We start from the raw sequence: 23,970 nt of genomic DNA, 5'->3' as shown, positions 1-23,970 counted from the left end.
ACCACTTCAAGATCCAAACATCAACAAGGTAGTGGACTATGTGCCTACTAGAAGACCGAGCTAGATAAAAAACTTGAGTCAAGTAGTCCTGCTGGCTTAGACATCTCCTCCAGTTACCTTTTCTGTCATGCTCAGGTTATCAGGCCGATCCCGGGCCATTCAGCGCGTCTTATTTGCTTTCCCCGCACCCCTCCTCGTCAACAACCGACTAACCTCGCCGGGTCGGCATACTTTAATTGTCAGCCATCAATTATTTAGCAAGTTCTGAGTCCCTCTCCCAGAAAAGCTTTTGTCTATAAATGAGCGACCCGGCTGCTTGAAGCCCAGTGATGCCTCATATTTCGCAACCATTATTTCCCTTCATCAAGTCCGATCCTATGAATTAAACCACCATGCTGGCTATTTGGGCAGTATTGATCTTTTTCATCGGGTATTATATTGGCCCAGGATTCCGGGCACCCTTGATTAAGATACCAGGACCTTGGTACACACGGTTCACAAGTCTATGGATCAAATACCAAGAGTTCACAGCAAATCGTCGAGAATCAGTCCATCATCTCCATCGACAATATGGCCCTGTCGTACGACTAGGGCCTAATGAGGTCTCCTTCACGAGCCTTGATTCGATAAAGGAAATATATGCCTCTGGCGGCAGTGGCTATGACAAGACGGAGTTTTATACCCTGTTCAAGCAATTCAAAATTAAGACGATGTTCTCTACATTGCCTAAAGATGAGGTAATTTGACTCCTGGCGGAGATGGAAAATCTCGACATTAACTTCCCATAGCACAGCAAGAGAAAACGTCTTTTTGCTGAGCGCTACGCCATGACTAACGTCATGAAAGCGAAGCCTCTGGCGGCCATCCATGAACGCGCGATGACTTTTGTGGCGCAGTGTGCAGACGCAGGCAAAACTAGCGTGGACGTCTATGTAAGCACTTCCATAATTGTCTGCTAGAGCGATGCCGCTAATTATACTAGGTGTTGTTACACTGCTATGCACTGGATTGCGTTACTCATTTTATGTTTAGCCCTGGGGGACTCAAATCTTTGAACGTAAAGAAGGATTTTGAGATCATGCAGGAGCTGACCTACCACCAAAGCCTGCAAAGTAAGTTGTACCGTGCTTGATCGTCAAGAATATAGAAAACAATATCCTAACCCCTGTATAGAAAGCTTGTTAGCCTATTATCTCCCCGGGCTGGAGCCATATTTCCCGAAAATTCTTCACCCACGCAGCGCTCCCAAAGCAAACCAGTATGTCCTGGACATGACTGATCAAATTGAATTGGATGGCCACAGTTTGCTGGAAAAGCTTAAGCGAGAGGAGTCCAATCTCAAGCCCATGCAAGCTGCAGCAGAGTGCAAAGATCATATGGCAGCAGGCATTGACACAACTGGAGATGGGCTTTGTTTCTTGATGTGGGAACTTTCTCAACCACAGAACATGGGATTTCAACGACGACTGCAGCAGGAATTGAAGAATGCACCCGTGGAATCACCTTTAGACAGCCTCGTCTATCTAGATGCGGTGATCAAAGAGGCACTGCGCTATTCTCCGCCGATTCCAATGTCTTTGCCACGATATGTGCCACCCGGTGGACGTGTTATTGACGGTTACTATATTCCGGCTCATGTTATTGTTAGCTGTCAGCCCTACAGTGTCCATCGCAGCGATGAAAATGTATTTGCAGAGCCGGATCGATTTTATCCAGACCGATGGCTTGAGATGAAGGGAGCAGTTGAAAGAAATAGGAATTTCTTTGCCTTCGCAGTTGGAGGGAGAGGGTGTACTGGGAAGAAGTAAGTTGAGATTGTACTATTCTTTGCCTCTTTACAAGATTCTAACCTGGAGCAGTCTGGCTTTGGTGGAAATGAAGACTCTTCTGAGGGAGGTTTACTCTCGATTTGAGACCACTGTTGCTCCCGATATGACCGGATCGATGGAACTGGACGATCAAATTATCTCTTCCAGGCCCAAGGGACAGACATGCAAGCTCGTATTTTCGCCCATCTAGGTTCAAGTTTCAAGCCCTGCAGTAGTAGTAGCGATGCGCTCGATGGCTGATATTATTGACGATTTGCTCTACATTTAGTGTATATAGGTAGGTAGTGATATACCATGTTTACTTCATTAAGAATCCCGTAGTTGTTCAATCCTCCAGGGCTGTTATTGACATCATGCATGTCAATGAAGTCGATATAAACATATTATCATGCCCAATGAGTATCGATTCGGCAAGTTCTTGGAACACAGGTTTTATCTCTTCCCATTCTAGCAGTCACTGGCGAGGAAGGATAAGTGGTCGGTATCGTGAGGGGGCGTTTATAGTAGGCGGAGGCGGGCGGGCAGTCGCAGCGCAATCGCGAAGCGGGGACCCCCTCATCTCCTCCAGATACCCGATTTGTCTTGACAACTGGAGCTAGTGCATCGATCGGGGACAGTTTGGAATCGCCAAATCCCGTTGGAACTCGCCGTCTCATTTTCCATCATAAATTCCCAGGATTTCCGGGTCCAATCAAAGGAAATAACCCTCACTTCCGATTTCTCTATTCACCATGACAAGCTCTGAAGCTCCTGTTTCAGCATGTCGCTTTTCCACGCGCATTTCAATTCGATGGCTTCCGGAATCAGCCCAGGAGACAACAGATACAATCGTCATGTCTGTGGGCGAGTGGTATCTTGATCTGCGAATGGAAAAGTCAACAGGCAAGATAGGCTGGGCGATTGCCGGTCAAAGGCTCATCGAAAGCCAAGAACCCCGTTCGTCGTTCCCAATCCCCAGATCTCCGAAAATTGTTTCGAAATCCAAAGCTTATATAGCTCTAGTCCAAGTATCTTTCACCCATGAGCTTGATTCTCAGAATTCTTTTGAAAGTGCCGACTGTGGCACCTTTGTCACTCTTCCAAATGGCGATGACCTTGAGACTGGGTCGATGCCTCGGGCTGATCGGCCAGGTGCTCCTGTGACCGAGTACGAAGAGATATGGAGAGAACTTCCATTCCGTGAAGGACCTGAAGGCGCGAAGAGGGGCATGTCCTGGGTTCTTGAGTCGGATGATGGAGAATTGAGCGAGGGGAGACGACCGTGACTAAGACATTTCTGGGTCGGATTTGGGGAACATATCTGGTTCTCCAGCAAACTCAGATCCATAAGCGAACGAAAGACTCGAAGGGAAACTGGGTTGTGAGTAAAAGTGGTGCTGATGTCAGTGTCAGAAGAGAAGAATGGTGCTCGGGGTGGAAGGATCGATATGTGGTAGGGGTCAATGGAACGAATCTGCCGTCCATGACTCGAACCGGTAGGTTTGATGGGGAAGGAACAGGCTCCTGGAGGATTCCGGGGAGCAAGGTGAAGATTGAAGGTCAGCAGTATATAGTTCGTTCATTTGAGGAGATCTCGCCTGCACTGACAAGCCGACTCTGACCTCGGGGTCACATACTATTACAAACACAATGACAATCTACGATAAATCTCACGAGGAAAGGAGGTACACAGCCAAGAGAGATAATTCTTTTCCAAACAAAGAAATTGAAAGCATAAAATACTAGTAAGAAAAAAAAAAGTGTCAAAACAGTTCCACTCGACTGTGCTTGCCCGGCAGTAAATCTCCGACTAATACTAGAAATAGAAGGCGGTCTACCCATCATACACGACAAATTCTCAAACGGAGTCACAACTTCTTTCTTCTTTCTCCTCCAAGCACCACCCCCATCATGCTGCGTTTCTTTGCTACACACGGCAGGAGGACACCGTCCCCTGTCCTCGGTTGGTGAGTCCAACTCACAACCGAGACCACTCGCAAATGAGAAATTCGGAGGAATCTTCAACATCCAACCCACGCCCACTCTTCTCCGGAAGAATGGGCGCCGGTACTGCCCGCGAGGGCCTGGTGTGATCTACACCTGCACTCGGCATCAGAAACATCGGGGCACTGGCTTCTGGCTGGTGGTTTCCCCATGGGAGAGTCGGTGCGGAGATTGTGTGTGAAAACACTTTAGTGCAATACGCAGCATACCTATCTCCTCTTTCTTCTTTTTTTCTTTCGGGATAAAGGGGGAGAGGATGGTATCATTCGATTCCGATCATTCTGGTGGGGGTGGTGCTTCACTTTTTTTTCTTCCCAGGTCAGTTTTCCCTTTGTTCTCTCCTGCCGGATTTCTTTGGCGTGTGCGCTGTGCGCTGCGTCGGGTGGGGCTGAATTGGATGGATTTTTTTTTGGCGACTTGCTAATTGTGGGTTGCGGGCCGTGTTCCTACTAGGTCTCCTTCTAGGATTCGAGTTGGTCATGGTGATGTTGGGGGGGGATCTGTTTGGGATGTTTTTGCTTGATGAAAACAAACTGAAGTGGACTGCCGCGTAGGCTTTCTTTGTTCCATAGACCTAGACATTTTTGAGACATTTTTTTCCTCTCAAATAACGAATCAATTGTCTAGCAGCTATGTGAAGCTTGAGGATTTAACTTTTACTTGTAAATTATACGGAGAAAATGTGGTGTAGCTTGTAAGCCTAGTGAAATTAGACCGCTCGAATTGTATTTCGAAATAATCGTTGGAAAAATATGCCGTCCCTTCTATTCCCGGGACACATCGCAGAAAAAAAAGAATTCATTGCCACCATCAGAGGTTTTCCATTATCATAGGGGCGTCGTGTGGTATTTTCTAGACTGACTAGGTCATGTCCTTTACTCCTCGTCACCGATCTGTAGATTTGAATTAGTCTGGTTCGTATATGTGGACGAGTGCGGGGCTGTACCTTAGGCGCCAGGTAGAAGCGCAGGTGACCGCTACCGAGGCTGTACTCAACGAGCAGAGGAACCTCCTGGGAAAGGTGGAGTGTGACGGAAGAGGAGAGGTTGGAGGCCTTGCAGAAGTTGACAAGGTACTTAAGGGAGAAGGTCAGGGCGACGGGTTCGGAGAGGTTGATAGTAACATTCTGATCGGGCTTGTCGACGTTGGTGTGCTGGCGAATGGTAACGGAGCCGTTACCGATGTCACCCTGGCAGGAGAACTTGACACCCTCCTTGCTGGCCTCAATGACAACTAGGAGGAGAAGAAAAACATGAGTACGTCGTTCACAACGATTGTCACGCGATCTCCATTATCAGTCGACCACTTCACTTACCAGACTCGGACAGTGCGTTCAGATCTCTGCAGATGCGCTGGAACTCAGCAGCGGGCATCTCGACGGACGCGGCGTAGTCAGTCTCAGGAATGGCCAGGTGCTCCTGGTCAATGTCCATAAGCTTGATATCATACTCGCTCAGACGGTCGGTCTCAGCGCTCTCGAACATCAGGTTGACGGCATCGGGGGGAGTCCTCCGCCTTGAGAGTCAGAATATCTTCATTTTGGGCGGCACGCAGGACTTTGGTCAGGGAGCCAAGGTTAATACCGAGGGCGATGTTGCGGTCACAGCGGTATGGGGAGAAGCCCTCTGCGCGGAGAAGCATGGAGACCAGGGCAACGTGGGAGTTGTCCATGGCCTGGAGGGCGATACCAGAGTCATTGCAGTCGAAGTTGCAGTCCTGGACCAGGTCCTTGATCGCGTCGACGACCTAATGGCAAGAGTGTTAGTTATCATTCGAAGGATACGATATTTATTCGTATTGTATCACTTACGCGCTTCAGCAGACTGGCTTGTTCGAGGCGGGCTTCCAACACTGTTTTCAGTGTGTTAGTTAGGATTCGCACACAATCGGAATTTCTGGACGCACTTGTGAAGAGGGGTATTTGTGAGGGGTATTAGATGAACAGTAAAGAGATTCCGGGGGGGTAGGCGGGAAGTAGCGTCGACTTGACAGTGATGAACAGGGAAAGATGATCGTGGAAGAGTGATTGACAGAGGCAGAAAGGACAGCGGTCTGAATATAAGACAAATCGCGTTCGAGTGTGGGGACGCGCGCGCCGCGACCGCGTCAAACGATATGCCCTCTTTGGGTTAGCGTGATTCCTCAGGCATCAATTTTACTTCTGCCTTATAGTAAAATATTGCTGTTTGCTACCAACTATAGGAGTCCTTAGTTTACTGAAAGAAAGTAAAAATCAAAGAATTGAGAAAGAGAATATACACAATAGTCAAATCCAAATACCCAGCACCTGAATATGAGAACAGCGAAAACAATTCGAGCTAGAGCTCTGTAGATGTACAAAAGAAGTCAAAAGAACAGGCCATCGATAGGTCCTGGATAGGGAGTGCACAAAAGAAAGTAAAAAAGAAATAAAAATAGAATCCCTGAAAACTCCGTATTCGCCGGGTTCCTTCTATGTTGGTCATTAAGGGTATCGTTACAGTTCCAATCGGTGGCTATTCAACAGCCATACATTGGTTCGGGAGGGAAGTGAGGACAGCAGGGCGATGTTCGCTGCAGAAAGGCTAGCAGTCGCCTAAATACTTGTCACTCGTTTGGAAGAATTGTTGCCAGGGCGTTGTTTGATGACCATCTCCAATTCCTTGAGCATATTCGTGTTGGCGTCCACTTTCTCTCGAGCGGTTGCTTGTCTCACACGTTCTTCTCGGACACGCGCCAGGCGCTCATCCCGAGTCAGCGATGCTCTTTTATTTCGTGAAGTGGGAAGAACGACAGCCTCGAATATTTCTTCATCATCAAAGCTGTGAGTGAGGTCCGGCCGGAAGTCACCGTTCAAGGCTTTAAGAGCGTCAGTAGGGCTACCCTCAACCGCCGTGACACCACCAAGGCTAGGCGTGGGCGATACTGGCAAGGTCGTGCTTGAAGGCCGCGAGCGGTCGGTGGCACTGAGGCGATCTTGGCTGTGGATGATGGCAATTTTGCTCGTCTCCCACTCTTGGAGCAGTCCTCGGAGATCGCTTCCAATTGCCTCGTACTGTGCAAGAAGCGTGGTCTCGAAGTCATTGGGGTCAGAGTGGTCCATAGTGGCATTGGTCTCCTCGCATATAATGTGCATCTTTGCATGCAAGGATCGGACGCCTTGTGACAAGGAGTTGAGTCGCCGGAATTGCGCGCGCATGTGCTCCTTGCTTGGAGAGATCGAGGGCAGAGGAGATGGAGGAATTGTATCCCCTGCGAAAGATCAGCCGGAGATCGGGGTAGAAGTGGAGAGGGGGAACTCACTATCCTCTTCGTTGAGTATATTAGACATTTTGGTCATACTCAACCCTGTAACTGCAGCAAGTTCGCGCATTTCCTCCACAGCGGCACTCCATCTCGTAATATCTGAGCCACCTCCATCGGCACTCAGTGCAAGCAGACAGCATAGGACGCTCTTTCTCATGCTATAAAGTTTGCCAAAGAGATCTCGTAAAGAGCGCAGTGAATATTGATCATCCATATTTCGATGGGAGAGACTGGCCTCGATCACTTCGAGATCATCCAGCGCAATGTCGTAGATATCATAATATTTAGCCAAATTAGCTTCGTCACTTAGTGGTCGCAAAGTATTCTGCGACTGGACATAGCGATCAAGCATTGACCAGAAGCATTCTGACACAGCTCGGCGAAGTCGCAAGCAGCGTCGAGTCTGGACCTGATCTTCGAACCGACTGATTGGCGGCAAGGGGGTGCTTCTGAAAAGATCGTCAATAAGCATTCCAGCAAGTATGAAAGTGGGGATCATCTTACATCCTATATCCTCTTGAAACGAGCTCCACTTCCTGAATGAAGACCACCGAGGCCGATGCAGCCGAGTCGAATCCTTGTGCGTTTCCAACAAAGGTCCCTGCAGCATCCACCGCTTGGTGCCTCAGAAACTTGAGCCACTGTCTCTTGGCAAAGGCGTAGAATAAAACACCCAGCACGGGAACTAGAACTAATAGAACACCGAATCTTCGGAGGCTGATCCCAGATCCTGTCTTTGAGCGTCCCCAGTGGAGTAGCCATACGATCGAAAAAGAGGTCGCGGCTGTAACGACGGCACCATAAAGTCCGAATGTTGTGGATAGAGAAGGAAGGTCTGCGGGTTGCGACGCGGACGCAACATCGGCGGCCGATGTATAGGAAGGGGCGCTGTGTTCGTTCAAAAGCTGAGAAGCGACAATAACGTATCCGAACTGTTCCAAGAATCTCTCATTGTCACCTCGGCCGAGGCGAGCATTGAGTGCGGACTAGCAAGTAGCTCCGTTAGTTCATCTTCGAGACAGAGGACTAGACGATGGCAATGGAAGGATCATACCGAGCAAGCGTCGTAGAGCTTCTCAACAACCACTCCCTGACGCGTATTCTTCAGGTCCAGTGGCTTTGGCAGCTTATTCCGAACTCGGTCTTGAAAGCGTGACGCTCCTCGCGGGGCAAAGTTTGTAGACTGTGCTGCTTGTTCGTCCTCACTGAGTGTTTCTTCCACGGGCCAGCTCTCCTCTTGGTCTCCCTCTCCTGAAAGTAAGTCAGCCTCTGTGAACCTTTGCGGTGGTGTGTCTGCGCGGCGGGGAAGACACAAACCCTGGAGGTAATCGGCCAAAGGCGAATTTTCATATATGAGGGACTCCATGGCCAGTACTCATTCCGCAGCGAAACAAGGAATGGAACGGAGGAGGGGCGGGCGCGTTGGTGAGGTGATGATCAGAAGGAGTGGTGGCGTGGGGAACGAGGGTCGGGATCGGTAACGGTTTCGGGGTAAGGCGCGCGCCTACTGGCACATTGTCAGACGGGCAACACTCTCCAGTCACAAAGAAAGCTGAGCTGAGGTCATAGATAAGTGAAACGGACAAGGAATGTAAGTTAGCAGGCCACGTTGAATGTCTGGGGAAAGGAGAGGTCACGAGAGTTTAATTTAGGGCAGGACCCACTCGCCTCCTTTTCGCGATGTCATGGTTGGCTTTGTTGCATTTGGACGTGGATATTCTTAAATTGTGATTGGTACGGGTTGCTTGAAAGATGGCTCTTGGACCACATTCTAATATTATGATCAACTGGATTACTGGTAGACTTGCAGGGAACTTTCCTTGCAGTATGGAGGACCAGGGGGGACCAGGCCAGACCTGACCAGTACGGAAGTACCTGCGTCGGAGTCCGCGGCGAACCCTTAGTGCAGGCAGTACTCCGTACATAAGTAAAGGTACTGTACACTGCCCGGTGGATCCGATCCATAACTAACGAATATTAGATTTCACTTTTCTTGTCAGCAAGTACATATTGTTCATACAGGGTGTAAACTACTATACTATATACTCAGGTACGGAAGAAGATACCTATACTCAATACTAGTAGTGTACTTAGGATTTGTGCAGAACGTTCATAATGACTAATCACACGTGAGACAGCTATTCCCGTTTAGGAAGGGACCAAGTTATGACTATCACGTGACTAATGCCCCGCGGTGATGAGGTAATCACAGTTGCCCTGGACAACGGCGATTGTCAACAGATCCAATCAAAATGGGCAGCCACGGCGAGGCACGCAGACACGCGGGGCTGCGCGTGGGCGATTGTCGCGTCGTGTCACTCAAACTTGATATTATCTTCAAATTCGCTGGTCATAATCTCTATTCCTTCTTCTATTTCGAACTTCCAAAGACACTCACTCAAACTCAACTCACCGCTTCTCCCCGAGATCAACATCCTGCAAGGGTTGCCCACCCATATCTACCCAGGGGACCTACCTCCACAGCTCCTCCTCCTCATCTTATCTATGCATCCATAGATCACCCCCACACCTCTAACTTGCAGCCACCGGTTATCTCTACGCCATGTCCGGGATCCTCGGGGAAGCTTTCACTCCTTGCCCATCGAGGTCGAGATCCTCGTATGGTGGCAGTGAGACATTTGACAGCGTCATCGGTAGTAACTTGGCCTTCGAAGCTACGGAACAAGTTGAATTCACCGCCGAGATTCGTGGCCCAATATTGACTGGGGCTCGTTCCCGACGGGCTAATCGTACCGGCCCAGCTTTCCAAATACATGGCGATGTGACGAATAGGCCAGTCGGTCCGGCAGAGAAACGCAAAAGACCGAATACTTTGGCAAAGTCGCCCTCGGGACGCAAATCATCGTTGCTTGCTCAGCCAGCCCAACGTTTTCGCCCGAATATCAACGTCGCCTCAAGCCCGCCCTCCCGTCCAGATAAGAAAGACATCGAAGTTCAACCTAAGACGCAACAGCATGAAACGGAGACCGACTATAAGACCGTCGCTCAGTCCAACGACATCCATCATACCAACAACAAAAATGAGCACAAAGATGCATTAAAGAGAGATGTACGACGAAATACTGTCTACATCCCCCCGGATGACACCACCGTGGCTAGCGTTTTCATGGGGCTCTTCAGTCCGCTTAAAAAGCAGCAAAACACAACGCTTTCAAGGACGCCGGAAGACACCCAGGTCAGCACTTTAGAGGCCAAGATTGCAAAGCGCCAAGCTCGAAAATCGATGGCGGTATCTGCTCGCAGAGCTCCTCTACAGCCGAGCGCGAAAATTGCACAGGAGGCTGCCATACGAGTAGATATTGCTGGCAAGAATGGTGGAAAAGAAAACATTCCACCCGGTCTACTTGCCGACATTGAGAAAAAGCACACTCCCCAATCAAAGTTTCCACCAAAACCAAAACGGGCTAGCATTGTCTCTAACTCGAATTCTACTCGACATAATATCGACCAGCGGGCGAGAACAGCCAAAGCGATCCAGCCTTCCACAAAAGCGCCGAGGCAGAATGCACCTGCCCGCGGTATTCTGAGAGAGAGGCAGAACAATTCCCCGGTGTCCCGGTCACCCTCTGCTCGAGAAAAGGCTAGCAGGGCTAGCTCGAAGGAAACAATGAAGAGCTCGCTGTCTCTTAATGCTCACGCCTCTACCACCTCTAGCCACTCCAGATCACTCCAATCTTCTAAAGTTGGAAGTCTTTCCTCAAAACTCAAGAACCTCAACCGCGAGTATCCAATGTTGATCGAGAATACCGCGAAACCTGCTCTGTACGAGGACAATTGGCTACACCACCAGGAGACTGTCATCACGCAACTCGTCAACTCTTTGCTAGAATGTACTAACGGTGATTCAACTTCGTGTGGACCTGATACTCTTCGATTGGAGATGCTTGAAATATACCATACCGAATTTTTCGCCCAGCTTCACAAAAGACTGCAGGCGTCATTATCATGTGGAACTTTGAGTATTCCGAAGGAGCTTGTCACCCGGTACGGTCGCCTTCAACAGGATGTCGGTCTTCGCCGACAGTTTCTCGACATATGGGTTCAATCATACGACCTCCGTTCCTTAGTGGCTGCTGCGGAGACGGTTGTCGGTCGAAAGGTTTCTAACAGACCTACTTTTCTTGAACGTGACTCTGACGGGCCCGATGAAAAGACTTTGAAAGGGCGTAAAGTCATCATTCGCAAGCTCGAAGGATTTCTTGATTCGTTTCTACTTCGCAACGATGACATGGATCACATGGTGCCTGGCTCTAGGGATATCCCAATGGAGACTCGGGCGAGAGCTTATCGTCGAACCGTGCTCCGCAGCATCATCCTTGTTGTTATTTTAGACCATGCAAAACAAACTCGCGGCACAAGTCTTCCTCGGCAGCTCTTTGCGCCCAATTCTCCCTATAAATCTTCGACTGAAGTGATTCAGGCTTTAGCCCGTGTGTTACTACCTTCTTGCGGTGACATTGCTAAGCCTTTGAGCCATCTTGGCTGCCAATTGACATACAAGCAACACAAGTTGGAAGAGTACAACTATCAGATGAACAACATTGCTGTGGATCTCAGGGATGGCGTTCGGCTGACACGAATTGTTGAAGTGCTTTTCTTTACTTCGGAACATGTACGATCTAATGTCGAAGATCTAGCCGAGGTCACGTTGCATACAGGAGAAGCCTTGTCACTACTTGGCGATGAGACTGACTTGCCTCTATCAAAGCATCTCAAATACCCGTGCGCCAGCAGAGCCGCAAAAGTTTACAATGTGCAAATGGCACTTTCTGCCTTGAGCTCTATAAAAGGTTCTGACTCGTTCTTGCACGATATTCGGGCTGAAGACATCGTGGACGGCTATCGTGAGAAAACAATTGCTCTCTTGTGGGCGCTCGTTAGCAAGTGGGGCCTGGCCGGTCTGGTCGACTGGGAAGATACCACCAAGGAGATTGTAAGACTCAAACGGAAAGCTGTTTCTCTATTCGGATACGATAGATGCCATAACGAAATTTGGTTCACCGGCGACGAACTCGATGGTGATGAACATGCTCAGATGCTTCAACAGTGGGCTTCAATCCTGGCAATGTTGAAAGGGTTATCCATTACCAATATGACGACGGGCTTCGCCAACGGGAAGGTTTACGAAAGCATTGTCGATGAATACGAGCCATACATCACCGGAAGTACTGGTCGCAGAACGACAGCTACCCTACGCTCTCTCTCACTAGAGTCGCGTCTGAAACTATTAGGATGTAGCTCTCAATTCGGTAGGTCAGCTCGGGAAGGTGATTTATTTTCTGGATGCGCTAATAAAGATCAGCACAACTTGTCTCTCCTCAGAGACTATCTTCTCATATTCTCGACCGTAGCTTGACTCTTGGTGCTCTTGCATTTCTATGTTCTCGATTACTCTCCGCCTCAAAGCATACACGGGCGGCCACTGTCCTACAGCGCGCATGGCGAGCTCACTTGGGCCGGCGAGATACCCAGCGCCGCGCTAAAGCACATTATCTTGCTGCCAACTGCGCGGCTGTTGTTAAAACCAAGAGTGAGGTTCTCTGGGCAACGGAGGTTATCACTCGTTGGTGGCGAGACATCAGGACTCGTCAAAAACGTAAGGACACTACAGGCCATCAACGACGACGCAAACTTGTTCCTCAGAGCGGCAAATCACCTAGGCTCCAACTCTGAGCGTTTTTCTACTCTATTTTCCTTTTTACAATTGTATCACCCTTGGTACCGCAGCATATTGATGATTATGAAAGCCCTGATTTTGTATTCATTCTTCGACTGCTTGGCAACTGGGTATTAATTGCAGCGTTTTTGTTTCCTTTACCTGGCACCAAACTAGGTCTGTGACCTTTGGTGCTGTTTACAAATACCCTCTTTTGTTTAGTTTCTGTTTTCTCTGCGCTCCCCAGTCAATTCGTTCAATGTGTTTATTGTTAGAGCAGCAATACACAGGGAGGCTACTGAAGATCTCAATTAATAATGATATGATACTACTATTAGTACTTGATTCTCGTTCCCTTCGGATTCTGGTTCTCAAACATACTAGTACTACTATTAGTAACTGACTACTATCGTTGCATTCTACTACCCTAGTTCCTACCGGTATGGAAAATCATAAAAAATGATACTTGGTTATCTCCATTTGGCTTTCCAAGGGTGATTTGACATATAGTGGATAGTATAAACCCCACGTCCCTGCCAGGTGCAGGTGTGAGGGAGATAAATGTGGTGTACAGCAAAGGAAAAGACATGAGTCAACAAGCCCGCGGAGTATGTGCAATTGATCAAGCTGATCAGTGATCAGTGATCACGGATGTACCCCATCCTATCCCATCCCAATTCCCAATCTCATGTCTGCGTTTGTTCCGAGTCGTTCAAGCTGAGTTCCTTTACCAACGCTATGTCCAGAAATGTTAGTCAGGTCTTGATAAATGAAGAGGACGTTTGTACATACACCACCGGGGCCACCAGGACCGCCTTGAGGACCGCCGTGAGGACCGCCGTGACCTCCTTGGGGGCCTCCAAAACCTCCATGGCCACCAGGGCCACCGGGACCGCCGGGGCCTCCTTGAGGACCTCCAAAACCTCCATGGCCACCAGGGCCACCGGGACCGCCGGGGCCTCCTTGAGGACCTCCAAACCCTCCAGGACCACCAGGGCCGCCGTGGGGACCGCCATGAGGGCCACCGGGACCTCCTTGGGGTCCTCCAAATCCTCCTTGGCCACCTTGAGGACCACCTTGAGGACCTCCAAACCCTGGGCCCCCAGGTCCTCCGGGACCATGCTGGTTAGGTCCGCCTGGAGGTCCGCCCTGGGGAGGCCCGTGATGATGTTCGTGGTGATCGTGGTGTGAGAAGAGACCCATATTGAAATGTGTAAAGGTATTTGAGAATGTGATTGAAAAAGAGGATGCTATGTACCCCAGGCCCTTAAATACTACTTTTAGAAGATGAATGCTTGGAACTGAGATATCCACTACGTGGTTGATCGTCGTGGCTTTGCCAGTGACGTTCTCGTATGCGCCCCCCTCGGTGGCGTGGTCTATCGGATACATAATGGATTCAAGTTGTTAAACTGGAACGCCAAGGTTCATAGTGATGCCAAGAGTTGTGCTAAGCTCACTGGGCACGGCGGAGTATTCGGTTGCCTAAAGAAATAAAACTATCGCTGGCTATGTGGGACAAGGAAATCGTTGAGTCGGCTACTATTGCCAATCGTCGATCTTCAATTAAGGTTCGGCACCACGTTATATCTTAATTTTACCCCGATTACCTTGGATTTTGCTCTATCTAGATGCATATTTCATCGCCATATACCGAACAGTTTTCGAGGACATCTCTTAGAGTCCCGACAAAGTACACGCAAGCAAATTCACAGCGGCAAATCCGGCCCAGCCCTACCCGCGACTCTACACTACGCCGGCCCCACTTCGAGACGAAGATAGCGCCGAATGACGCGTCCCGGGGCAAGACTTACGCATAGTTGAATAGTCTCGAGTTTAGGTTGGGCTATCGAATTTCGGGACTTTGTGTGCATCGGAATCGGAATCTATGTATAGGGACGAGAGTCGGCGGCATTTCGCAGGCATTTAAATTCTGTTAGTTATCCTCCAAACTACACTTTTCAATACATCTACTAGATATCACCGTCTATACATCATGTTTGAAGCCATCAAGAACTGGTTCCAATCGGCCGAAGGGCCCAGCGCCGAGAGAAAGTGGGACGCCAATGCCGTCACTATGCAACAACCAACCAGCCCATCGGCCCCTAAGATGAGCAACACTATCACAGAGCAGCCAGTATGTGCACCCTGGCCCAGAGCCGATTCAATTCTTCCCCGGGGAATTTTCAGTAGCTGATCATTATGATAGGGAGCGTCTCAATCTATGGATGTTCATATGCGGGGTGGAGGTGCGGGTGAGGGTATCTGCTGCGGAATGTGAGTGCAATTTCTCAAATCCGAGTCTCATGCAAAACAATATCGGGCATTGGTGCTAATTTTTCTTCCCATTTAGCTGTGCTGGTCTCTGCTGCTTTGAATGCTGCGAGTGCTGCTGCGGAGATGATGGACCCCCCAGTCCCCCCGGTCCCCCTGGTGGCGGTGGTCCAGGTTGGTGAGGCAAGTAATGGCCGCGGCCTGTCCCTCATACGCAATTCTGCTGGTTTAGAGTTTGCCACAATTGTTGTCTTGGCCTTCTTTTTATATTTCTCCTCTATGTATTATAATGTTCTTGCTTGGCCGGATTTATAGTCTGACCATGGTGTTCCCTGCAACACGTGAGAGAGACCTATCCCAAGGGACTCCAACGCAATAAAAACTTCCTGGCACCATTCGTACTTATCATGGAATCCGTTTCCATGGAAGAACTGGGCAGCCATAGCTACCGGGAAGAGCAAATTCTCTCCGCCGAGTATGTGCATGTCTGGTTGTATCAAATACGCCACGCCACGGCAGATCTGATCAGCGCAGAATTCAGCCTCTTCCATGTATAGCTCAGACTCTTTGGAGTTTGTGTTGCTTGGATATCCTGATTGGATAGAGAGGGGTGTTCCGTGCTGGGCGAAGGATCCCCCAAGGAGCTCGAGTCCAAAAAGGAGGGAATAGGTGATAAGTTGAGCTGCCCAGTAGAGGGAATGTGCTTCGGCAATCTCCACGGCGGGAAATTGGTATCGACTGGTATAAATTGCTTTAATTCTTCCAGAACGAGCAATATCGGTTTCGTCTGGAATGCTTGTATAGAGGGGATCTCCGAATAATGATCGTAATTGTTCGTACCACGAATCGGTCCGGTGTTTTAGTCTCCAGCATAATTTCTTCAGTCTTCGAGTCTCCCGCTCAGATCGCGCACCACCCACAAGCTCTACAAGGACTGTACAATGCATTAGAATATCGATGATCTCGTCGATCAGGTCGTTGTCATTTTCGAGGGGTGTTAGCATTTGCCACATCGGACAAGAGGCTAGAGCAGATTTGGATTTTCCAATTGCATGAAAGATCTAGGACATCGAGTTAGTTAGGAATCGATTAAATAGAGATCTACTTACATTTGCCAGTTTCAGGTGACGTAGCAGCATCTTGGACATCTGGTCTCCTTCCAGTTTCTGATGATGTCGAGCGAGAACGGCATTGGCACCCTCCATGTGTGCCATCCACCCAGAAAACCCAGATGAGCAGTTAATAAGCTGGGTAATGTCAGATACTTCAATTGATGAAACTAAGACGCAGGGAGGACTCACTTCGTATAGTTGGAATACAAGGTTGGCGCAGAGAACCTCCTGAACAGGAAGGTCCGAGCGCGGTATCAAACGAACGAAGATTTGTATGGCTTGGTTGTAGATTCTGATTCCGTTATTGATCATTCGCTCATCGTTGAATTTCTTCCCCACAAAAACCGATGCAAGGGCCGCAATTGCTCTGTCTAGTAGTTGACTCCTCGGTCGATCCATTAATGATGGGAAAGACTCGATCAAATTGGACGATCTTTGGCATCGAAATGAGATCTGTCCCGAGGCGGAAGACGGTACGTAGGAATCAATGAATACCGAAAATAATTGAGACCGAATCTGAGCATTTACATTGACGACGACGATTGTAGGAACATTAGCGGGTGGCGGCTGTAACTTGTTCCTGGATCTCTTTGGCTTTTGCTGAATCTCAAGCGTCTGTGGATCATTGGGTTCCACAAATGTATGGATGAATTTGGCTGTTCGATCATAACCCTTGCAATGATGGCCACCCCGCAGACATCGAGCGCACTCGGGTCGTTGAAGGTCACACTATGGAATGAACCATTAGGCTTGCTGCGACAGTCTTCAAGTTGCTGTTCCTTCTCCAGCTTTACTTACCTTGACCTTCCTCTTTCGGCATGTGTTGCATCCTTGAGATCGCCACGGAGCGCCAGGCATTATAGATGGGTTTATGACTATGATTGATACTCACAGAAAGGAGAATAACTGCCAGGGTTGCGTTGTGTCCCCGGGTCTCTTTTCCAGGTCGATCATCGTTCCTTCGGTGAGGGTCGGTCTGAAATATTCGCAGCCAGTATACTATGAACGTACAAGTCACGAACTATACGAGGCAAAGCAGAGCCGCAAAATTTGTTTATCTCACAGCATTTGTTAAAATAAATGCATAACCGAGTAGGTGGATACTAACAACTAGGGCAGGGAATAGACATACCTAGGTCACGGTACTACGAGTACTAGTAGTAGATCTCTACCGCCCCGCGCCTTCCTTGTGAATAATTGGAGTGGTTTCCGTCAGCGACTGAGGGTTGCATTACCTTCCTAAAAGGGTGATCAGGAATGCTCTTTCCTAATGGATGTCATGTTTACCAGTAATACTACTCGTAGTTTTGCAAGGCCCATTGCCTCGATTTTTGCTCCTGTCAATCTCCAAAGCTGCCCATCTTGTATCCAAATCTCTGAGATCCAAGGAACTTGAACTTCGTTTCCCACCTATTCGGAGTTAGCGATGGAGTTCTTGATGATCCCCACAATAGTAAGAGTGTTCTCTTTGTGGCCAAGTTAAATGACTGACTCGTTCAAATCAGGCATTACACTGGCACTGCAGACAATTCAACTACTTTCCCCAGATCCCCCTCTCAACCATCGGCATGGGCGATGCGTTTGAGATGTCATTCAAAGTCGTGGAGAAGATTTGCTCGGGCATTTTCCCCTCGGAATATGTTCAAGTTCTCATTCTGAAGCAGAGAAGCAGGAGGGGATACGGCTTGACCGACCGCCCAGGTGGGATATGTCAAGTTGGGGGTATATGTCTACATCCTTTTCACTGGTATCACAAGGATAAACCCAAACACGATTGCCCCTTCGCTGCGTTCAGTCCTTTCGGTTAGAATGACCGAAAACTCGACCCAGGAACAGCTGAACTCATTCTGAACTTGAATCGAGATCCTCCTGCCTGGGCTCTTCATTGAACTTAATGGAATCTATGCCACAAATTTGACTTTTCTTATATTACAGAGCTCCTATGCTCTATTCGCCAATCTTGCTAGATCTTCAGCCATCAACTTTGTCTCTGATGTGATCAGCCCTAACTTGAACCTCCGAAAAATTCTCAGCTAAGCCCCATCACAACGAATCACTCAACTTCAAGTTGCCCTGAAATAGAACGTTCCACTCTCCACACGCTCGATGCTTAAGGCGATTCGAATGCTCCAGCCTGTCCACAATCTGAGCGTTCGGCGTCTCTGCGAAGATGAATGCTCACGCCCTCTTGCTGGTCGTCTGCGACCAGCACGAGACGATAGCTCGGAGACCACGATTCGTTCTCATTCTTATTCTCTAACTCCTGCTCAAAAGCGGGCCCACATTGCACAGCTCAAGAAGAACTCAACTGCTTTCGTCGCCGGTATTGTTACAGTGTGGACGTTCTCCAGAATGATGGCTTTGAAGCCATTGCATACAGCGAGGATGTCCCAGGTTTCTCGCGAGATATTGGGGGATCTTCGGCCGAATTCCAACCCGAATCAAGGACTACCCTATCGCCTTCTCTGCGAGACCCTAAACCGTCTCGAATTGGCGTGGTTTTCAGCAGGATCTGCCAATGCGCATTTCAAAAAGCAAAACTACTGCCCTTCTTCATCAAGCCATTGGGACGCCTCCCATGATTCGTTCTTGAGGTACATTCACCCAGAATGTCTAGAAATACTATTAACTGATTAAAGACCGCGTGATTGATCATCCCCGACACATTCCTTCTTCTGAGTCCAGATGACGAGCCAGAATCTCTGTTCAAGCCCCAGAAAGTTTCCAACGAGCCACCAATCTTTAGCCTTGTCCGAGAGACAATAATATGTTATAATTCTAATATCTAGTAGTAGGTGCATCTATTGACGCTCGAATCATGAGTTGTGTCTGCGGGAGGAACTGTTGCTTGAATGTTCAGCTCCTGACAGTGTCACTTCGTGTTTCTACTCGATTATAGAGAGGAAACAATACGGAATCTAGTAGGCACAATAATAATAATTCGACATATTTTATGAGCCCCTAACAGTCAATCTAAACAAGATGAAGCAAATCGAGCAATTAAGCAAACAAAAACACGCTAATATCCGGGCCTACCATGGCAGTTATATTCGCACATTTCATTCTGCTTCCAAGATTCCTATTTTCTCCGAAGCTCCTATGTAGAAGTAACTCAAATCTCAAATTTGGCCGTTGAATCATCTCTTCCACAGCACTGATATCTGCTAGAGCGTTCGTCCACAATGAAGAACGCTGATTGAGCTTCCCGAAAGAGGTTTTGAGCCATAGCTCGGTCTCATCTCTGCTAAGACTAGGGGTCATTCTTTGGAAGAGTTCTTACTCTGCTATTTCTTCTGTAGTTTGAAGTAAACCAGTTCTCCCTCCAAAAGTCTTGAAATATTCGTTGAATTGTGCTCTTGCATGAACTTCTACTTTTGCTTGGGAATGTTCCAGAGTGCAGCCATGGTCAATCCTCTCATGCTCCTCCGAATAGGATGCGGATTCCAAAAGTCTTGCTTGAGATTCAAAGTATTAATTGGATGTTGTTTTCGATGATATGCAATGCTAGAGCATTGGACAAAGGTCAACCAGGCCAGAGGTTTTGATTTGACGCTAGCCAACTGATTCATTACCAACGCTTGAACAAGATCTTTTATTTTCTTTGAGCCAATGTAGTATAGTTACAGATCACCACACTTCAGCAGGCCTTAAGCCATGCAAGTAGCTATCATAGCCTCGAAAGTTCTCCTGAAGCAAACTGAGAGTGTAAATCATCTTAATGGGAAAATTACTCTGAAAAGTGGGATAATCACCCATCTAGCTCTGCACGATGCCCATTGTGCGGCCCAGTGCTCGCATGGAGCTCGAATGGGCGTTGATTGTCCCTCATTTCATGGATAGTGCCAGGCTGCCATGTTCCTCCTTTCGTCGCTCCAATTCTTGCTACATCCACTAACATATTTTTCTCCGTTGACGTCCCTCGCTGTCCTTCATAAAAGACTTGCCCGTCCCGTCGTTTTCGCCTCAAAAACCAGATTATAAATGCACCGATGACCATCAACGATGCGACACCAACGCCAGCCCCAATCCCAGCCTTTGCTGTTGTGCTAAGATCTCTGCTAGACTGCCCGCTAGATGCCGTGTCAGGATTTGTGGAAGAATTCTCTGTTGTGGAAATAGCTGCATTGCTGGTTATGTCTGTCTTTATGGCTGTTGCTGTTGCTGTTGATGTTGATGTTGATGTTGATGTCCCTGCTGCTGCTGTTGTTGCTGCTGTGACCGGACCAGTTGGTACACCGAATACAGCATAGCTCGTGGTCGCCACATCTGAGAGGCCTATTATGGTCCCACTATGGACGTCGGAGGAGATGAGGAAAGTCACGCTATTGACACCGTCCGAATTGTCGCCTGTCTTGAATAAATTGAACCAGCAATAGTTTGATGATTTCGCAACCTCGACATAAACTTTTTTGCTACCATTTGAATCAACAAGTCCAATATTTGAAACTTCAAAATGAAGAAAGAGCTGTTAGCATCTCTAATTCTCTGCGTAGTATGGAGTACTTCTCTAGTATCTGGTGCCTAGTCGAGCAGGTTTTCATACTTGGTTTAGTGTTCCAAACTGAGTCAATCTCATAACGGCAGAAGAGATAGAGGCTTGCGTTGCTCAATGTCGATGTCCAGCTGACATCAATAGTTTCTCCGTTGTAGAAAATAAGTCCATTCTCGACTGGGTAAGTGAATGTGCCAACTAAATCCGCACATGTCACCTTCGCGAATCGAGAGCAGAGTATGAGAATAAGCGCGAGCAAACCCTTCCCTGATCTCATAATGTCTTTCTTGATTCTCCGTTAGGTGTGTGCGGATTCTTCAAATATTTCCTTCCTCGAGTCCACTGTGCGAGTAAGTCGAACCAGCAGAAAAGATCGATTTCGATTGGGCTTGAATGGTGACTTTTCTAGCCCCACGGCGATAGTTAACCTGTGGAAAAAATGGTGAAGGGGAAAAGTCAAAGACAAAAGGATATTTCGAAAATCGGTAACGGTCTCATTTTGACCACTTCACCATTTTCGTAAGCAAATATAACCCACTGCCGGTTCCTGTCTCTTTGGCGCATAGATGAATGTTTTGAATGTGAAGTAGTCTAAATTTGAACCAAGTGCTTACTACATGGAGCCTCATTTAATTTGCCCCAATCAAGTTCCGGCTTCAAGCGCTGGAACTTGCACTACGTATGTAGGCAGTAACTACAATCCATGGATATGGGCCATATAGTCGGTCAATGCGGCCGCCACACGACAGAGGGTGATCTCTCGCCCTATCAATTGCACTCCCATACTCACCCCGCGACGGAAGAGCGGCTCTTTCCCATTTCTAACTCTCGCGACACCCACCCGACTACTACTACTGACCGAATCGAAGCTACATGCCGGTCACTTAGTGTTATATTGGGTGACCAGATGCAAATCCTGTGGTATGTCCGTATTCACCCATTTCTTTTGGGATTCGTTCGAGAATACTCTCTTGCCGCCCTACTCTTCAGCCCCTTCCCCTGGACGCCCTGAACACTTCTCTTTTGCACCTGAAACATATGCACTTACCTGAAGCGCTGGCGTGGCCTTTCAATCCACATGCTGACATCTACCCTATGGAGCTTTTATGATCACTTCATCGGGAATGGCTGATACTCTGCCCTCGCATTCAATAATGAAGGTCTTTCTACGTAGAAGGGGTCTGGTCTCATAATTAGTGTCTTGAATTACATTTACTTTGTTATGCCCTAGCAGTCGAAAATTGGCGACTCAGTCTTATCAATACCCTCAGGAGGCTTGCAGGCAGCATTGAGAGTAGATAGTTATAAGAAAAGAAGGGGTGAAATTTGCCCGGGCGAACGCACCTGTATTTACTCAATCGTTGACAGTCAAGCATCACGTTTGTTCTTCTCCTTAAATTTCTGCCTAAGACTGTCTACTTTTGCTCAAGTGACAGTGCTCAATTTCCAATGTCCTCTCTCGGTTGTCAACAGTCAATAAGCGGGGGTTTAAGGGAATTATGTACACAGCATCGCCATTCTCGACAAAATTGCAGGAAACAATTGTGATTATTAAACACGCAGCGACCTTTTGAGGCTGGCAATAGACTAAGAGTCGTCAAAATTCACGAATTCAATTGTTTCGCATTCTTCAAACATCATTATAGACAGGGGTGTAACGCTTTATATGGAGATTCAATGCAGTTTGGTCTTCTCAAGAACTCGTCCAGGTCTAGCCCTAGAAAACCCCCATCAAAATAACCCTCTTTACGTCGCTATTAAGAAAATATGAAGTCCCAATTCAAATTATGTGAGTGGATAATGGCTGAGGGCCATGAAACGTGTGCTAGGCTAAAGTAATGGATAATATTTCTGGGGCTGAACTAATCTAGTGGCAGCAACCAAATTTCCTCTTTTAGCATTCTACTAGTATACAAATGCATAAATTACTACCTTAAGGTATGATGAAGGTTAAAAAAGACATCGGAGACTGTATTTGTAAGAGTTCGTTTCTCCTACAACATAGAGGATTATGGTCAATACCCAGGTAAGTGATAAAGTCGAGTAAGCAAGCGCTGGAGAATATCTAGTGTGCACTATTAGGTCATATGTTTGCCTGAGCTCCTATAAACAGCAAAATGTCGAGGCTGGGTATGACGTAAATGGCCCCATTTCAGGCCGATCTCAACCCCGAAAGGTGCCTTCCAAAGACGCCTGAAGCAACAAAAATAGACATCCGATGGGGTTGATTTTCAGTGACATTTCATACAATGAGCTATGTAATAGCATTGACTTGAAACATTTCAATATCCATAAAACTCTTTAGGAATGACATCAGCGGCGAGCTCCATCGAATTGGAAATCATTAGTGAACGTCTTAGCACCAGACCGCTTGTTTTAGATCGTGCATCGACCTAACAGATCACAGACAGCCGCTCCTTTGATAGTACATACACAGACAATGAGTGATTTTTCGCGGACAGCTGTTCTCCGGCGATGTACAAAGGATGAAAGAATGACTTATCAGTCATTTGTTCGCCGAATCCACCTCTGTCGGGAGTGTCCGTTTCGAGAATGCTTTAATCCGCCACTAGCATAGACGGAGATGGTAAATAGTAAGAATATCAGTGGGACTTGAAACTGTTTCCAATTCATATCATTGCTTGTCGTCAGTTGAGGATCAAATAAAGTGACGCCTCCGCCATGCCAGTCGCCCCGTGGCGTGGCCCCTACGTGGCTCCGCCTTTGGTGATTGGAATGATATCACCCTCGATCCACCTTCCTCTATCGACATCTCTTTCATCATGGGGGGGGCAGGGATTGTACAGTTATCGATCCACCCGGTCAGCGATTGGACTGGTCGAGGATCGCAAGCCATGCCGTCAGCGTACGGTCGCGTCGGATAAATATGTGAATTTCTTGAAGGGGGGATGACCAGTGCGCGAACTTAACTTAGTCTCCTCTTCTTTGAACGTCGGGAAGGGAAAGGCACAAAGGGCCCGGGCTTGTCCGATGCGTGTATATAGTCAGTTGCTCGAGGACGGTTACATGAGGAAGCAGTCAGTCATAGGACGGGGGAATGAATTCCGCGGTAAAAGTAAGAATAGTGATTCGTGCTACAATGATCCGGATCTGTCATTGGCAAGCTATTCTCGCACGGGTAAGGCCCGATGACCTGTCGCGGTGGCCAACCATGTTGCCGGTCGCTTGCCGATCCTGACTATCGTCAATGTCGGCGAGATGAAGAGTCGTAACTCCGTATGATATAGTTCGGTTGGGTTGATACCTAGGTACAGAACATGACTCTCGTAATCAACACGAATGAAGCTCAAAGCACAG

At 48.0% G+C, this 23,970-nt stretch overlaps 9 protein-coding genes across 9 annotated transcripts; 6 read left to right on the top strand and 3 right to left on the bottom strand.

Annotated features, from left to right (window-relative positions):
* Positions 1-392: 392 nt before the first annotated feature.
* On the top strand, positions 393-2,019 carry N7533_002260 (cytochrome P450; the record flags this gene model as incomplete). The annotated part of the gene is made up of 5 exons (XM_057098910.1): positions 393-737; positions 789-932; positions 983-1,112; positions 1,174-1,804; positions 1,860-2,019. The coding sequence occupies 5 exons, from the start codon at positions 393-395 to the stop codon at positions 2,017-2,019; spliced, it is 1,410 nt and encodes a 469-aa protein (XP_056964046.1).
* Positions 2,020-2,560: 541 nt separating this feature from the next.
* Positions 2,561-3,094, top strand: N7533_002259 (uncharacterized protein; the record flags this gene model as incomplete). Its single annotated transcript, XM_057098909.1, has 1 exon — positions 2,561-3,094. One exon carries the CDS (start codon positions 2,561-2,563, stop codon positions 3,092-3,094), a length of 534 nt encoding a protein of 177 aa, XP_056964045.1.
* A 1,593-nt stretch (positions 3,095-4,687) lies between these two features.
* On the bottom strand, positions 4,688-8,463 carry N7533_002258 (uncharacterized protein; the record flags this gene model as incomplete). Its single annotated transcript, XM_057098908.1, has 10 exons — positions 4,688-4,705; positions 4,759-5,045; positions 5,128-5,230; positions 5,295-5,558; positions 5,623-5,663; positions 6,396-7,043; positions 7,095-7,546; positions 7,602-8,083; positions 8,152-8,348; positions 8,415-8,463. 10 exons carry the CDS (start codon positions 8,461-8,463, stop codon positions 4,688-4,690), a joined length of 2,541 nt encoding a protein of 846 aa, XP_056964044.1.
* Positions 8,464-9,660: 1,197 nt separating this feature from the next.
* Positions 9,661-12,791, top strand: sha1 (putative calmodulin-binding protein Sha1; the record flags this gene model as incomplete). Its single annotated transcript, XM_057098907.1, has 2 exons — positions 9,661-12,367; positions 12,421-12,791. The coding sequence occupies 2 exons, from the start codon at positions 9,661-9,663 to the stop codon at positions 12,789-12,791; spliced, it is 3,078 nt and encodes a 1,025-aa protein (XP_056964043.1).
* Positions 12,792-13,437: 646 nt separating this feature from the next.
* Positions 13,438-13,895, bottom strand: N7533_002256 (uncharacterized protein; the record flags this gene model as incomplete). The annotated part of the gene is made up of 2 exons (XM_057098906.1): positions 13,438-13,510; positions 13,567-13,895. The coding sequence occupies 2 exons, from the start codon at positions 13,893-13,895 to the stop codon at positions 13,438-13,440; spliced, it is 402 nt and encodes a 133-aa protein (XP_056964042.1).
* Positions 13,896-14,770: 875 nt separating this feature from the next.
* N7533_002255 (uncharacterized protein) lies at positions 14,771-15,363 on the top strand (the record flags this gene model as incomplete). Its single annotated transcript, XM_057098905.1, has 3 exons — positions 14,771-14,911; positions 14,984-15,035; positions 15,128-15,363. 3 exons carry the CDS (start codon positions 14,771-14,773, stop codon positions 15,361-15,363), a joined length of 429 nt encoding a protein of 142 aa, XP_056964041.1.
* N7533_002254 (Zn(II)2Cys6 transcription factor domain-containing protein) lies at positions 15,333-17,018 on the bottom strand (the record flags this gene model as incomplete). Its single annotated transcript, XM_057098904.1, has 4 exons — positions 15,333-16,109; positions 16,158-16,295; positions 16,350-16,889; positions 16,959-17,018. 4 exons carry the CDS (start codon positions 17,016-17,018, stop codon positions 15,333-15,335), a joined length of 1,515 nt encoding a protein of 504 aa, XP_056964040.1.
* A 1,248-nt stretch (positions 17,019-18,266) lies between these two features.
* Positions 18,267-18,797, top strand: N7533_002253 (uncharacterized protein; the record flags this gene model as incomplete). The annotated part of the gene is made up of 1 exon (XM_057098903.1): positions 18,267-18,797. The coding sequence occupies one exon, from the start codon at positions 18,267-18,269 to the stop codon at positions 18,795-18,797; it is 531 nt and encodes a 176-aa protein (XP_056964039.1).
* A 1,352-nt stretch (positions 18,798-20,149) lies between these two features.
* On the top strand, positions 20,150-20,410 carry N7533_002252 (uncharacterized protein; the record flags this gene model as incomplete). The annotated part of the gene is made up of 1 exon (XM_057098902.1): positions 20,150-20,410. The coding sequence occupies one exon, from the start codon at positions 20,150-20,152 to the stop codon at positions 20,408-20,410; it is 261 nt and encodes an 86-aa protein (XP_056964038.1).
* Between the last annotated feature and the right edge of the window lie 3,560 nt (positions 20,411-23,970).

This window comes from Penicillium manginii (assembly GCF_028828005.1).
Source record: "Penicillium manginii strain IBT 31320 chromosome Unknown utg000002l:1.0-5564898.0:1.0-5567710.0, whole genome shotgun sequence".
NCBI classification, from domain to species: domain Eukaryota; kingdom Fungi; phylum Ascomycota; class Eurotiomycetes; order Eurotiales; family Aspergillaceae; genus Penicillium; species Penicillium manginii.
The sequence above is the reverse complement of the archived record's forward strand: the minus strand, read 5'-3'. Positions and strand labels throughout refer to the sequence as shown.